A 16,773-nucleotide genomic window follows, 5' to 3' on the forward strand; every position below is an offset into this window, starting at 1 on the left:
CAGAAATACAAGATGAAATAAAAGTCCCCAGAATAGTTGGCAAGTATATCCTGCATTAGTGCTTTAAAATAAAAATATTATTTTTAAGGTGATTAAATACAATTTAATTATTTAAGTTTAAATGTCTTCTGTATTTGTAATGGCCTAGTTATGTAATGGCAGATTTTTTAGTGTTTCCATCTAAGGCCCAATATTTGGCAAAGACCCATGAGACACCTTCCACAAAGTTCCACAGAAACTGGGTACCACATGAAATACAGAATATCATTATCAAAAGCCTATAGTGTTTATTTTCCCAATGTGTTTGTGCTAAACTGTAGAGTGCACACTAATTTATTAGATTAAACAAGTGGCAAAGATTTGGTGAGATTTGGCATACTTGATTAGTATTAGTACTTCTAAAAATTAAGTAATTTCATATCATAAGGGATGGCAGGTTCATTATGTACAAATCTTCATGGGAATACATAGTGGCCCCAATACTTTCCCAGATGTAGTAACAGAAATCATGCTACTGGCATGCCTGGGCCAACTCAAGAGTTATTTAGACTTTGAACTACAGATATTTTATTGTTCTGTTTCTGATTCTGAAAAAAATCACACAAAAACTAGTCCTTAAATCATAATCCATCCATGTAGAATGGGATTATCCTGAGCATGACCCCAGAAGCTTTCTGTTGCCTAGAAACTAGATAGCTGAGGAGACAGGTTATCCACCCCACAAGGAGAAGGACTGAGCCTGACCTCCACATGCCATGGGAGCTGAGGGCACCAAGCCAGGTGCTGGCACTCCCTAGACCACTGGCCAGTAAGCCTGGGCCACTCTGTGCTTGATCCTTAAGTGTTCATTTCCCTCAAGCAATGCCCCTCTCACACTTGTCCAATAAAGAGGAAGAGCAAACAGGAGCCATCTCTGCCCAAAGCACTGTCCCACTGTGGACTCCTCTCCCTGGGCTGCTGGAGAAAGGGGCCGTGAGCACCTGATGGCTGTTTGGCTCCCGGGTTCCACCCCATGCTTAGTGGCCACTTGCCCCTTCACCCTGAACCCTTTGTTCAACATACAAAGACTGGCCATGTTTTCTGGCCAAAACAATTAATCTGGGTTTTGAGCATGCCTTTTAAAAATCAAATAAAGATCTAGAGCTATGATACTGCATGGTACTTAATTTTTAATACTGAAAATAATAATTTACATGAAAGTATATTTTAAATGTCCTGTTGGAAGTTAGTGTGGGCAAAGAAGAAAAATAAGATTGTAAGATGAGAGAAGAGAAAGTCTACTGATGACGAATCAGTCTACCTAATCCCTCCATTAGCAGTTACTGATCACTGCCCTGCTTATGCAAACAGAGACACAGCAGGGTCCGCAGGATCCCGGAAACCCTGGAAACTGGGATAGGAGAACCTCAGTGCTACACCCTTCCGAGTAGTCTCAAAGTCCTGGTGGGAGGGGGTTAGAAATGAGATTTCTCTCTCTGTGTACATGGGGAATGTAAGAATATATTTACTCTAAAACATAATTCTTGTTGTGAAAAAAATTACAGGACTAACACATTTAATAATTCTACAACCTGTATGTCTCATTCTGGAGATTATTTCCATGCCATTACTGTAAATAAACTCAATTATCCAACAGTAGAGCATCAGAGAGATAATTCAGTTATTCTTTATGGAATTCTTTGAAGGACAGTTATGGATCTTTTTCCATTTTTGTTTCAATAAGGAACTGACATGTCAAGCTAAGAATAATCTGTAATTGAACAAGATATATGATAATTTATTTTAATCCTAATTATGTTTTTAGAGGATGAGCAATAATTGCAGATAAGTTCTGCCTGATTTACTATGTCCAGTGCAGTTTTTTCTTTGTAAACCAAAAGTTCTCATCAATATTCTATAAGGATATAAGTGTGATTAAACTAGAAATTTAAAACTATATGCTTTCTGCCAATTACCAAAACAGACAACATAGCAATAGATTTTGTTGTCAGTTAACATACAACCTTTGGCAATACAGAGTTGAAAAAATGAGGCCAAGTTTCACTGCATGTGAAACTGGTGCCATCGAGGTTGCAGCAGGCCGCCTGGAAGGAAATGACAAGGAACTACAACGACCTTTAGAGTCAAGCAAGCAAAAAGGCTGGGCAAACTTGGGTCATAGCTGTTAACGTAAGTGAGTGATTAGAAATCTCAGTATTTCTGAAATTCATAGGCTCAGGCATAGCTTTTCTCTAACTACTCTCTCACTTTATCTCACAATAGTTTTCATCTAAATTTAATTCATCTTTCCACTGGCTAGATTGGGGTTTTGGGGTCTAGTCCCCATTCAACCCCCCACAGCATTCAGTACAATCTTATTTTTCTCTATTTAAAAGCTTTCAGTAGCTTCTAAGTACTTTCCAGATAAATCCCAAACACCTTAGTATGCTGTTATGGACTGAACATTTGTGTACCTACAAATTCATATGTTGAAACCTCCAATGAAATAGTCTTTGGAGGTGAGGCCTTTGGGAGGTGAGTAGGTCATGGAAGTGGAGCCCCCATGAATGGGATTAGTGCCCTTATTATAAAAGAGACCCAGGGAGCTTTCTGGCCCCTTCAGCCATGTGAAGACACAGCAGAAAGTGAACCAGGAAGTGGGCTCTCATCAGACACCACACCTGTTAGCTCCTTAATCATTGACTTCTCAGTCTACAGAACTGTGAGAAATAAATGTTTGTTGTTTAAGCCACCCAGTCTAAGGTATTTTTGTTATACTAGCCCAAACAGACTAAGGTATGGTATAAAAGGAGTCTAAAGTCTTGCCCCTGCTTATCAGTGTAAAACTGTCTAGAAGTGTCTTGATGCTTGGCTACTGGGCTTTTTGCAGAATAAGGGTGCTGATTAACCTCTTTTTCAATTACTGTTCTTGAAATGCTTTCTTTCTCATCTTTCCTGGATGCAATCGGACGCCCACATGCACTTGGAAAATTTCAGTTCAAGTGTGCTGCTTCAGGATTAATCTCAGGGTTCTCTTCACAGAGCTTTCTGATTCTGCAACCAATGTACGGCTGCCTCTGCAAGCTTAGGCTCCCCTAAAATGGAAATGATTCATTAAAAAAAATTCTACACCAGATTTTCACATTCTTAATAAATATAGTAACAAAGCTGTTCAGTATCAGGTGGTACTTTGCTTTCTTTTGAAAAATATCATAAATCTGCATTATCACATTCTCCTCAAATATATGTAAGTATTGTCTTCTATGAGTTCACTGAGCAGAACAGCCACCTGAGGAAAGAATCAACAGAGCAATATTCTGCAAATTTTCATTACTCTATTTCTGTGAAGTACAATGATGTATCTTATTACTGCTCTATATTCATAGTCCATATTACTGCTCTATATTCATAGTCATTACTATTACTGTCAAGCATTGAGAATGCTTCTTTAAATCTGAGACACACAAGCAGTAGGATTTCCATTATCTAAAAATATTCTAATGTATTCTCTATACTGCAAACATACCATGGAGATTCTATGCACATGGGACGTTACAGAATTTGCCTTTTTCTTTATAAAGTGATCGTTAAAACAACTACACTTTCTTTAGAGGAAGTATTTGTCAGTGACTTCTTTCCTTTCAAATAGGTTACCTAGGTATGGACTGCAAGAAAGTATTAGAATACACACCATAATCTTGTGTGTAGCAATGAGAAATTGCTAACTTTTTAAAGAAACATATTGTATAACTTGTAAAAAGATGCAGACACAACTGGCAATGTGTCATTGCAGCAGATCAGAAAGAGCTTTTATATATTCATTTAGGAGAAAAACAGTTGATCTTTAGTTTTTAGCTAAATCTGTTGCACATATCTGCTGACCATTCTCAATTGTACCTTCTTCAGAGAAGAGTTTTAAAGTGAAAACAGATGATACAATTGCCATATATGCCCACGACTTAATTTGTCACCAGAATGCGAAATCCACAAGACACATTGTTAGTAGGATACCCAAAGTGATGGAAGATTTTTCAGAACATTTATATCTTCAAAACCAATAACTAAAACTGCTTTGGGGTCTAACAACTTGCGACTTGAAGTGTGACCTGTGGTCCGGCCACATTTGCATCACCTGAGAGGTACTGGTTCCTCTCACAATTTCTGAGGCAGTTTGGATCATGGAGTAGTACACTTACATGATCCATAAGCCTGATTTTTAAATTCTTTCAAGTCATTCAGGTGCTTGTATTAAGGTAAAAAAAAAAAAATCCCAGTGACAATCCTCTTCAGAAACACTTCATTGTCCCAAGAGAGGGAATATGAAGCTCCAAATATTACATGTGAATGTGAAATAGCACATATCAGGTTCAGTGTGTCAGAAGGGAATTTGTGATTGACTTCTGTAAAGCAGAGAAATAGAAATTACCAACATCATTACCCAGGAATAAGTCAAGGAAATCAAGCTTTATGAACATCAGTAATTCTCACCAAACACTGCTCAGGTCCTCTCCACCCCATAAGGCACCACTGATGCTACAGAGTCAGTTCCGTGCCAGAAAATGCAAGGGCAGCTGGCAGCGAGATGAAGATCCAGGTGCTGCTCATTCTTACGCACGTCCCTGGGGTCCTGGGACTCATGAAGGCCACTCAAACAAGGCTGCAGAAGGACTGGAATTCCACCTTACCCTGTCCTGGGAGCCCTTGTATTCCCAAAGTAATTACAGAAAGTAGCATGCTAGCAGCTGCTTTTAACAACTATGTCAGAACAAGACACTCTTCTTCTTGTGTGGCTAAGTGGTTCTATGTGCACATGAACAGATAAAATATAAGAGGAAAGGTCTCACCTATCAACATACAGATCAGCGGTGGCATTTGCCAACTGTTGAGTCCCTGCTTATTCATCAGGAAATGTAACTGGTTCCAAAACGTCTTTACATCTTCATGGGAAGAATATTTAAATAAAACAACAACAGTTAAAAACTTCAATTGGAAGACTTGTTTAACTGGGATACTAAGTTTTACAATCTCTCCATTATCTGTTCTTGTGAAGAGCCAGAAGGAATACTGCCACCAAGTTTAAGAGAACAGCCGTTGTTTATTTCAGAATGAATTTGTGCCACAATAGTAAGTATGCTATTGTCTTTTGTTTAGTGAAAGTGGGATACAAAGTCTAGATAATGGCAGAGTTTGAGAAGAACATGCACAGGAACATCATTTGAGGCAGCTTAAATCTCAATGGGATACTAATTATTTGAACAGCCACTACTACAGTCAGGGCTCTCAAGCAAAATAATTCTGATTTTTGATATCTACTTTGGAAGCATCTAAAAGTAAAGCACACATAGTCTTTCATGTTCACTGCTTGTATTAAGCAACGTAAATCAAAATGCTTATTCCTAAAAGATAAGAAAGATCCTGTCACAATGCCCAGCACAGAGTAATCACTCTATAACTATTTAGTTTCTTTCTTTCTTATTCCTGCTTAATTCAGTCAATCAAAAAGAGAGGCAACAGTGTTCAATACTATTTCAAAGACCAGGATAAGTTGCAGAGAAGTTTCAGATGTAGGGTTTTATTCCCAAAGCTAGTTGTGATGCCAAGGAGTGACTTGTGGGATGTTAGAGTCCCATAATCTCCATCAACTTCCAGAACCCCATAAAAATAAATAAACTCATAAAATATAAGCAATCCTCTTGTTACAAAATCTAGCTGAAAGACAAATCCTCTTCCAGCCAAATGGAAATCCCGAAGTTACTCTCAATGATATTTGGGCGCTGTCACTGTCCAAAGCCATTACATAATCAGAGTGCTGTTCATTTCTCCTTATGGTAGAGGAGGCAAAATCAAGGGAAAAGGATAAACGCTGGGAGCTGAGCAGGCCTGGGTTTGAATTCCAGCCCCTTTACTCACTAATGGGAGATCTTAAGAAAAACACAAATGTAAATCTGGAATTACCCTCATGTAAAAGTTACTGAGATTACCCAGGAAACCTGGGGTGCAAATCTCACCAGGCTGAAATAAGGTAGGACTAAGTAAGATGATATCCATATGGCACCAGGCAGATTTTAGAACCCAGCAAGGACCCAGTAATTAGCTCCCTGCCCCAGCCTTTCTCCACTTTACCGATTCAAAAATCACTGACATTATGTTATTTCCCTCTGTTAAAGTAGAAAACTAGCTGAATAACAAAATCATAGCTATAATAGCAACCCAGTTTGTACATTGAGGAGTTAATACATCCCTGAGCAAAGGGGTTTCTATTTCACAAGTGATTAGGAAAATTCTGTATTCTGCATACAGACCACAGCGTTCCAAGAATCTGCTTTCTCCCTTTCAATCTCGGTAGGTGACTATCTCGGTAGGTGACTAGTGCTCAGCAGAGCGTAAACACCTCTGCTTCTGCTCAGCTCTCCTTTCTCTACACTGCACCCTAACTAGAGAAAGGCTCAGGCAAGAATTATGTTGCCTACCCGAAGTTGCTATAACAACATTGTTGCTAAAATAGCAGGCACTCTGCAGGAGCCAGAATAGCTTCTTAGAGATATTCTACGATTTCAGCTCCTGGCACATCCTTTGTTGCCTGTTAAGGGGTCTGGTGGGGGCAGTCAGGAACCACCAGTCACATACCAATGCAGAAGATGGAGAGTAGTTTTGCAAATTGCTGGACTTCTCACATACACAGAAATCCTACAGCCTGTGCTTCTGATCTTCTGACGACTCCCTGTCACTATGAGGGAAAAAATGATGCCTTGACCCTATTTGCAGAACCATGGAGCTATTCTGTTTCATGAGGTTGAGTTCTTTTCCTAAATAATGAGTATTTCAGGGCAGTAACAAAAATGCTGCCTCGTTCTTAAAAAGTATAGCCCTGTCACCTGGGAGAAAATAGGAACTAAAGCTTCAGACTGAGAGAATATACATGGACAATGGCCATACTACAGATGACAACAGAACTCTGACCCTAACCTCTTCAGCAACCAGTCCAGGGAGCTGACACACTCTTGGCAGCTATCAGCCTAGAATAGGCAGGACTTGATTAATAACCGACAGCTCCCATGTTCTCTGTCCCTGCATCTAGTTCAGGACCAACCACAGAAAGCCCCCTGAACCAATACACTCCCAAATTGGTGTGGATATGGCCCCCTGAATCAATCACATGAGATGCTCTGCTTCTCATTAGACCACCTGGCTTTTCCAACAACCTCCAGTCGGAGCATACCTGAAGCCCTCTATAGTTTTACCTGAAAAACTTTCCCACTCCCCTGTCTGCTTTTGAGTCGGCCAAAGACAGGTGATGCAGGCTGACTCACTCACTATGACCAACTAAACAAATAGCCTCTGCTCTTATCTGAGTGTTTTTGCTATATCTATTGTACTAACAAGATCACTTATGATTTGCAATGCTGGACAATGGAAACTTAAGCAATGTCATCCCACCCTTGAGGCTTCTGGGCAACACTAAAACCTGCCTAAAATGTGCCCCAGCAAACTTCTCTGCTCATCAAAGCCTTTTCCAATCATCCTTCCTCTTCAAGGCTGCCGCCATAAGAACAGACATGGAGGGACTGACCATCCTAGTTCACCAACAACTGCCCCATTTTTGTACTGAAATTCTTGCTCCCAGGAACCCCTGAGTCCCAGGTAAATCAGGACAGCTGATCACTCCTCAAGGCTCCTCAGCATGCCCTGCCATTGGCCTGGATTCTTCATTCTTCCCACTATCAGATTATCAACCTGGTGAACCCCTCCCAATCAGCCAAGCCCCTGCCTCAGTGCCTACTTCTAGGCTAAGGCCCCTTGACAACAGCCGCCCCCAACCCCAAGCTCTCCTTCATGCCACCAGACAGCCTGTACTTTTTTGGTACATATCTCATGGCAGAGGGATGATATGGTTATGGGTCAAGACCCTGCTGCACAATGAACTGCAGATGGGTGCTAGTTGGTGTTCATCTTCATGTCCCTCCCTGTCATCACCACACCAAGCCCATGCTTGTCTGGTTTATAAGTAAATGAATTCATGGGTGATTAAATGGCTTAACTATTATTTATTCATTTAACATAGTTATAATTATTTATTATTGAGTTAGTGAATATTAATTAATTATTTATGAATGAATTAAATAGATCCTTACAAAAAAGTCCAAAAGTTCTAGACTAAGCTGAAGGGACAGCATATATATAGTGAAAGAGAGACATTGGGGGATTTTCAAGAAATATATTCATTAATCCATTTCAGGTCCTGGGATTGTTTACTCACCTCAATCTGGGTGGTGTTGTCCTGCCCGTCATCCAGCAGCAGGTCTGTGAAGCCTCTAGGCTCTGGGGAGTCTTGGCCCATGCTTGCTCGGTTCGAGTCTATGGCCCTGATAGCATCTGAGCTCCTTTTCCACCGGTGGCTGAATGCATGTGAGTCCACTTCCACCTTCTCTTCTGCTTGCGGGAAGGCCTGAGCAACTTGATATTGCCAATCTGTTTGAGAAAGAAAATAATGAGTTACCACTTGCTAGGAGTCATACACATGCTAGCTAATACAGCAGAAAAAAAATTTTGTTAGTCATGAAAATATGAGGCTCACTCATAACAGTGAAATCTGCTCAACTGTAATATTTTGAGTTGGGATGAACATCTCTGAGTAGAATGCAATTTTAGGACACGCCATAAGTCGTGACAATAGCTAATGTGTAGAGCCAGCAGAGTCCCTAAAACAGATGCGCAGCCCTAAAGCAATGCATTTTTATTCCCTTCTCTCCCAACCCCCACAATGCACTTCAGAAACATTCTCTAGTTATTCTGTGAAAACAAGCTACAACCCAAACAAAGGAATGAAACCAAGTGATCCTTAGCACAGTTGAAAATAAAAGTCTGACATTATTTACTTGTGAGCTGATACTCATTTCACAAGGGTTATGCTGGGAAGAAATGGGCCAGCAATGTATTTGAATGGGTTAAATGGTATATGGAATGATCTTCGTGTAAATGTGCTAACCTGACTTGCTTGACTTCCCAAGTCAGACTGGGTTCAGTGCCTAACTCTTTTAATAAGCAACACCCTCAGGAAGCATCACAAATGCTCTTGTTCATTTGAGCTGTTCTCACCTTGGAATCTTGTCAGGGTGTGAGAGGATGACAGTGATGGGCACTTAGAGAAATGGATGGAAAGGCAAGGAGATCAAATCACAAAGGTATTTCAAAGCCTTCTGCAGAGACTGGCCTTGCTGACCCAGCTCGTTCTACTACTACAGGAAAGAAAATAAGATTTAATCATTCCTGTAGTCTTTCATTTCAGTAGGTCAGCAGGGAAAGGTGTACCACAAGTATGGGAAATTCAGTTTCTGACCAAGAAGAACAGCCCTTCTCTATGTAACTATTACCAAAAGATATGAATTGACAGGCTTTATAACTGGCAGGATATGGGTTCAAGAAGGACTAAGAGAGCAGTGATTTAATTATAGCTGTGATGTTCCCATCAATACAAGAACATTCCGAGAAACCAAAATGTATTTAATGTAGCTTATAATACCACTGAATCAACTACTTAAGAACTCAGATAGCTATGTTAAGGCTTCCATTACTTGCTGCCTGCAAATGGTCTAAAATACCTCACTTTCAACTCAGAGAGGTTGATGCCTCTAGAAAGTGGGGAAATTCTTTGATTTCACTGTGAACTTAAAAGTTCTCCCACTGCCTAGTGCCTTCGTGGATACCACCTAGAGAGAAACACTACTGTAGTGTTGGCATTCTAGACTTTTCCAGGGGCACACAGAATATAAGAGCATAGAAGAAACATGGAGATGGAAATGGCCATGAACTCCACAGACAGGAACCCGAGGGCTAGAAACATGTAGCACTGTGCTCAATTCACAGAGTTGTTGTAAGGCTGAAAAACTCATGTACATAAAGAGTTGATCATGGTCCCCTCCCACCATCTACACAGTAAATATTCAATAAACATGTCTAACAAGAATTGTCACTCTCATTATAGGAAATGCTTCTTTTTTAACACTCTTGTTCCTGGTCATTGAACTGGACATTGAACAGTGCTTTATAAATGTTTATTGACTGAATGAATTGTTGACAGTCTCTTTGGAGCAAGAATGATAGGACCAGACAGCATTAACTAATAGAAGAAACACTGGGGTAGAATTCTTTGCTAGGTTTGCTGGTTATGGGGTCTAGCAAAATTCACAAAAGTCTGTGTGCTTTAGTTACCCTATATTTTAAGTGGGAATGCAATTATCTTACCTGCAAAAGGAGACAGTTTTTCCTGAGGATGTGTCAACTTCTAAGACCTATGATTCTAGGCAAAGCTGCATAAAGCAATTTTATTTGCTTTATTTATATATCCTGCCTCTTTACCAAAGATATACGAGGCATTTTACAATAAAAGTAAACAATAAAGTTTTATAACAACCAGATAAGTCTTCCTCGCACAACACTGAAGTTAACTTTAGAGATGTGAATTTGCCTTGCACTGGGGGGTAGTGGCCATCTGAATACAAATAATCAGGTCAGAACAATTGAAAATCTATATGGGATCCTTGTTAGAATGTCAGTCTAGATAAGAAATGTAGCAAATAAAATGCAGTTAAATGGCTAACCAATCATTGATATCAAAATCGGTTTAAAAGACAAATCATATAAAGGGAATGGGTTGAACCAGAGGTTTGTCAGTCCTCTATAACATAAGTCAGGAAAAATATACCTAAGATTTCAAATAACTGGTCTTTATTAAAATCTTCAAAACAGAATTGCAAAGCAAATCTTGTTTTTTTTTAAATGGGTGGTATTGTTAGATACTAGTTGAGGGATATTAATGTGACCATTATTTTTTTAGAAATTTGTAAGCCCAGCCAGAACACAGTACTTTGCACAACGCCTGTTTGGTCAGGAGCATCACACCTGCACCTGGGGTCCCGGCACACAGCTAACCCTGGAGGAGCTGCTGACACAGGAAGCCTGTTACTCAATTTCTTTGGGCCCCCTTTCTCATTTTCTCCCTGCCTTCATTGTACACAAGAGAACAAACGAAAAGGAGCTCCAAAACTTAGGGATGATAAAGTCCATATTCCCCACTGTTAAATTAATTAGACAAGAAGATCATTACACTGAGGTGGTTCTGACACCTTAGTCGCCTTTACGAGTAAACCCAAGCCTGTAGAAGTGATGTGGTTAGAAATTAAGACCTAAGAATAACCAGTCACCAACAGCCAGGAGGAGCCTTTGCTGCCTCAGGCAAACACCACAGCCCATGAGGTAGTGCCCCTGCTTTGCTTCTGCCCTTTCTGCATAAACCCTTCTCCCCCAGCTCCTGTCGTGGGGCGTCTCTAGTCACCTCTCATTTGGTTGCTGCCCTGCCGACTGGAAGTTGCTCAGGTAAACTCTTCAAATGTTTAATATGTCTCAGTTTGTCTTTTGACACCACTTAAGTTGAAGTTTGAGGACTTTGATTAGTGTGTCAAACTCTTGTTTACTGAACATTCCAACTCACCCTAACTTAGCAGGGTTACTGGGGAAGGTAAACTGACAGACAGGTGGCCTCCTCTTTAAACAAGCATAAATGCTCACTCCAGCACTTAACAAGGGTCAGCCTCCAAACAGCTGTGGGGTTCCTGTTTTTTTTTTTTGTTGTTGTTGTTTTTCCACTTTTTAACTGTTATATGATGTGTTTTCTCTCTTGCTTCGCTGTTATCTTAAGACCATGACCGCAGCTGACGGGTTTCCCTCCATCACGGACATGCTTGCTCCTCCTAGATTTTGCCGTCTTAAGCTTTTTGTAAACCTATCACCTCATCGCTTGCCGACTCGAACTGTACTTACAAAAAGTAAACAGAATCTAAGGAGGGATCTGAGAGTTTTCTAGTAAGAAAATTTGTGACCTTTAGGACCGGGCCTCTGTGAAATTTCTTTTGGTTGCTATTTTAGACCTAATTCTTTTCCCCTGGTTCTGTTATGTATAAGCAACACTACCCATTGTGCATAAAGAGAACATTCCTATATGTTCATAATTCTGTAGTACATGGTTCATTAAGATTGAATTATGAAATTGGCTTAGATTTTGATCCCATTTCAGAATGAATGACTTTAAGGGAAGTCAAAACAAGTGAAAAATGGATGTTCTACAGAAATACAGACTGAGAAAATTGGCAAGACCACAGCCTGGTTATCTACATTTTAAGTTATTCCTATGCACTTCATGGGGTTTCACATTCATAACAATATTTTAAATTATTCTTTAAATCACCATCAAAATGAATCATTCAGAAGAATGATGGGAGATATATGTAATATAATTTTTCCCTTCCCAGCTGTAGTGAAAACAAAAGCAACAGGAGGGACCTCTGAATAGTCTGGCTGGACAGATTGTTTGCATTCTGTCCACTGTGTGTTAATTAAAGCATGGATGGAAAACCTTTGAAGATAATTTTCTCCAACATATTTTGCTATAGTTGTTAATCACATAGCTCATGGAAACATTAAATATATCTAATGTCTCCCATTTGGATATAAGGACAGAAGGCTTAAAGACATATTTCTTTATGTATGATACATAAATCGATCTTAACATAAGAGTTATTTTATTTTATTAAAAGTGCAGAAAAACTATTTTTGAAGAAGGTATTTCATTACATTTGAACTCGAACATCATTATGAAACCCAATAATGTCTAGTTAGTCAGAGAGTAAAAGAAGAAACTCATGTATATCCTCATTTAATTCTCTGCAAACCTTGCAAGTCTCCTTTGTGACATCACACACAGTAAAATAATTTGAAAAAAATTTCTAAAGGGAAGAAAACTACATACAAATGATACACAGTACATGCCAAACCACCAGGAAGTTACCACACAAGTTGACACACATCTTCTGTAAATGGGATCCACTATGATTACACCTTTTGACAAACACTTTGGCCTGCACTTTACAAGTGACCCAAATCACCCCTGTGAATCTGATGCTGAAACATTAAGATTGTTCTCTGCGCACAAATTTACTGGCTAGACTCGTCTGAGAATAGATGAAATTATTTGGTGCAGGTAGACTCCCATATAGCTATGCAACTAAATTTATTGTGGAAGTGAAGAGAAAGTTCTATACAAATGGTTGTATCTTTTGTTATGTCCCATAATGAGCTGTCTGTACAGCGGACTTGGAGGCTCTGATCGACAGCACACAGGAAACGAGCTGCAGAAGAGAACGCATCCAGAATGCTTTGTGGGAGATACCAGAGGGCTTGAGTAGGACCCGCATAACATATTCTTTCTAAGCTTCCCAGAGGATTCTTGCTGCCCCTTGGTTGAGGAGCCCTGCTCCATGCTCTCGTGTCACCCAGGGGCCTTACTTAGGTCACAACTTCATCATCTCTTGCCTCCTAACTGGTCTTACTATCCTCAAACTCCTCCCTCTCCTTTTCTCCTTCTGCTACCAGAGATACCTTTCAAATCTATCCACCTCTCTGCTCTGATTAAAACCCTTGTGGTTCCTTATCACCCACAAAACTGTAAAACAATCCATGCTCTTGTGCCAACCACTCCCTCCTGTCTCTGCCTCCCCAGTTGTGCCCTATGCTCCCCCCATGCAGAATTTCTCAATAATCTCTTTACCTGCAATCGATACAGTTACTCTTGCATGGATGAAAGCCCCTCTCACCACAGACTTTGGGAAATCTCACAACCCTTTCAAGATCCAGCTCAAATATTGTCTTAAGTGAAGTTTCCCCTGACTCCCCTAGGCTAAGCTTTCTCCTGTAACTCTTTTTCCCTGATTCTTTAAACACTCTTCACCTATCTCCACTTGAATGTGAGAATGAGCAGAAAAGAGTTAACAGCAGGCTTATGAATGTTACCCTTAGAAAATGCTGCTTTAGAGGATGGCTCTTGCCAGGTGTCTGGGAACTCAGATTCAGGGAGGGTTGCTGCTATTTCCTTACAGGTAAGAGTGGCTCACTGTGGTTAAACAGTTTGAGCAAACAGCACGGTGTACACTGAACACCTGCCTTCCTTCTGGGAGTCTGGTGTTTTGGTACATGCTCGACAGAAGGTGGTTATGTGAACAGCTCCAAAAAATATCCTGGGCACTGAGTTTCTAAGGAACTTCCCTGGCTGACAATAGTTCACATGTGTTGACACAGCTCATTGCTGGAGGAGTTATGAGTCCTGCATGCTCCTGCCGGAGAGGGCTCTTGGCAACTTGCCCTGGTTCTCCAGACCCTCCCCCAAGTGCCTCTTCCTTGGCAGGGTTTGCTATGTATCCTCTGCTGTAATAAATCATAGCTATGAATACAACTATAAATTGTTCTCAATCTGGGTGTGGCCTTAGAGACTGGAGCCACGGTCTGGGGGCAGCCTTACAAACTTCTGACACAGAGATGTTTCATAACAGGGACTTTATATTTTTGCCCTAGCAGTGTAAGCATGGACTTGACAGATAAGTCTCCAAAGTTTTTGAATAATGAATGAATGAGCAAATGAACTATAGATTAGGTTGCTGTTCATCTGAGACAATAGCTTAAAAGATTATGTATGCAATCTCTTGTCCAACTTAAGATTTTAAGCATGTTTCTGAGTAGTCAGATAAAAGCATAAAGCAGGAGATAACTATGGGACAACAAATGTTTAACAGCTTCTGTTTATCTGATTTGAGTTCGATTCCAAAACAGTTGACTAGCCAGTTGGATGATGTTCAGCAACATTAATAATGTTGAGCTCATTATCTTGGTTCTTGTTAGCTAATGAACTCAACAAGAAATACAATGCATGTCTTTGAAGAATGTGGGTATGGCCCAGTGAGATTGAAAAACTATGAAATAGATGAAACAAGGATAATTTTAAGATAAAAGTAGAAATAAGCTGAGAATTACATTAGAAGTTTGAAGCATTAAGCATTAATAATTTTCTCTTTTACTATTAAATAAAATAATAAGCAATCATTTAAATTCTACACACAAAAATATCAATTATCCTATGGAAACAGTGTTGACCCTTATGAGCAATCATTAATAAAATTTAAGATAATTTTAAGGTATTGCTACATATTTACTAAAGTATTAAAAATAAATAGAAAAAATAAAACTGTGTTAGTTATAAAACCAAGGAGGTTTATGTATTTTTTCTAATTATGGGCTAATAATAATAATAATATGAGTAATAATAATTAACCTTAATTCAGGGTTAGTTAAATGCCAGACATGTTTACTAAACATTTGCGATTTTGGCATGTACTAAACATTGCGATTTTACATATGAGGAAATCGATGCATAAAAAAAGGCCGCCAGAGCTGTATTCAGAGGCTTGGTCCTGACTATCAAATAATCTACCTCTGATTAATTTTTCAGTGACAATTTAGCACTCTGTCACAAAGCTTAATGATCTGACACAGAGAAACAATCTAAAAGAACAAAAGAAACAAAATAAACTATTTAAAACAGAAAAAAAACATGTAAAGTATCCAGCATGTGAGAGCAAATAAGGAATACAACATCCCATCAAATCGACTCTGCCAGTGGAAGGAAATGAAACAATGTGAATGTAAAAACAAAGCAGAAAGTAATGGCAAAATAATATTGGTTACATTTATATTATAGCTTGCAAGGTTACAGAGTACTTTAAAATAAATAATCTTCTTGTGAATTGAGGATTTTCTATTAAGTGCCTAGTAGAAATTTAAAAGAAAAATTGAATTCTTTCAAGCAGCTTTCAGCACTTGTTTACTGTGCTGATAAACTCCATATAATAATAAAAAGGATGATTGTCAAAGAACTCAGGCCACACACTGATTTTTCAGATAACTTTGTCAAGTTTAGAGAGTGGACTCATTTCCATACTAGCCATATTCTACAAGTAAGCCACAGAGAAAAGAGGATTTAATCAGGTCTGTGAACCTGTCTTTTAATAAGGACCTTGGAATTTTCTGTAGAAAACATTACATCATGAAACCAGACGCCACATGGAATTTTTAGGTATGTGACCACCTTCTACCTGTAAAATGAGAGAAGACAGCTTTATAGCCTTAAGGTCCCTCACGGCTCTATAAGTTCATCATCTACCGGCTAGCTAAGTATCTCACTAACATATTTTAGGCTATTGGGGATCATATATTAACTATTTTGCATTTGTTTTTAATTTTACTATTTAACGTGTGAAAATTCATGCATTATGAGACTTCAGCATCTCCAGAGAACAAGGAAAAAGAAAACTTTCTTGGTAAAATACCTTAACACTTCTATTTATCATTAGCCATCCTAAGCTCCCCTTGTTTCTTGTATTCAGAATGGATGATTTTAAAATAAGGGCTCTGCAGTAATAGCTAAGTCCCAGTGCATACGAAGTGTGACTTTGCCAGCCAAGGGAGATGGAAAATTCTGTAAACAGGACTAGTCATGGCCAATAGCCTCTCTAAGGAAAATTTGAGCCCTCTGAGCCAGAGCAGGCCAGATGGAATCAATTGGTATAATGGTGCCCAGTGTCAAAGATGATGTCCAAATGCTTAGGGCCCATATCACTGAAGGCCTTCTATTAAATTACGGCTGCCAGATGTCTGATAGACTCATTCTTACTGTGTACTATTGTCAGACCATATTTAATTTGTAGGCTCAAAATCCATCATGGCCCAAAGTTGAATCTAGGCTGACTTAGCCAACGACCACAGATGACAGACAACACACGCAGTTCTATCAGATTGTTTTGTAAGTTCTACCTGATTTAAATCATATAATCATACCATTATTAAAATAGTCCCACATTTCTATAGGTTAAATGCCCTCTAGAGATTTGTGTGGACTTGGACAAACAGCCAATA

The 16,773-nt window shown here is 39.3% G+C and overlaps 1 protein-coding gene across 3 annotated transcripts in view; it reads right to left on the bottom strand.

The window, feature by feature from the left end:
• The window catches only part of PLXDC2 (plexin domain containing 2), a 786,648-nt gene that overhangs the window by 582,079 nt on the left and 187,796 nt on the right, over window positions 1–16,773 (bottom strand). For all 3 annotated transcript variants that reach the window (XM_073229113.1, XM_073229114.1, XM_073229115.1), the window contains one exon: window positions 8,237–8,448. In XM_073229113.1, coding sequence (XP_073085214.1) covers window positions 8,237–8,448 — 212 coding nt within the window. The remainder of the gene's footprint in view (window positions 1–8,236; window positions 8,449–16,773) is intronic.

This window comes from Manis javanica, chromosome 2 (assembly GCF_040802235.1).
Source record: "Manis javanica isolate MJ-LG chromosome 2, MJ_LKY, whole genome shotgun sequence".
Taxonomy (NCBI): Eukaryota; Metazoa; Chordata; class Mammalia; order Pholidota; family Manidae; genus Manis; species Manis javanica.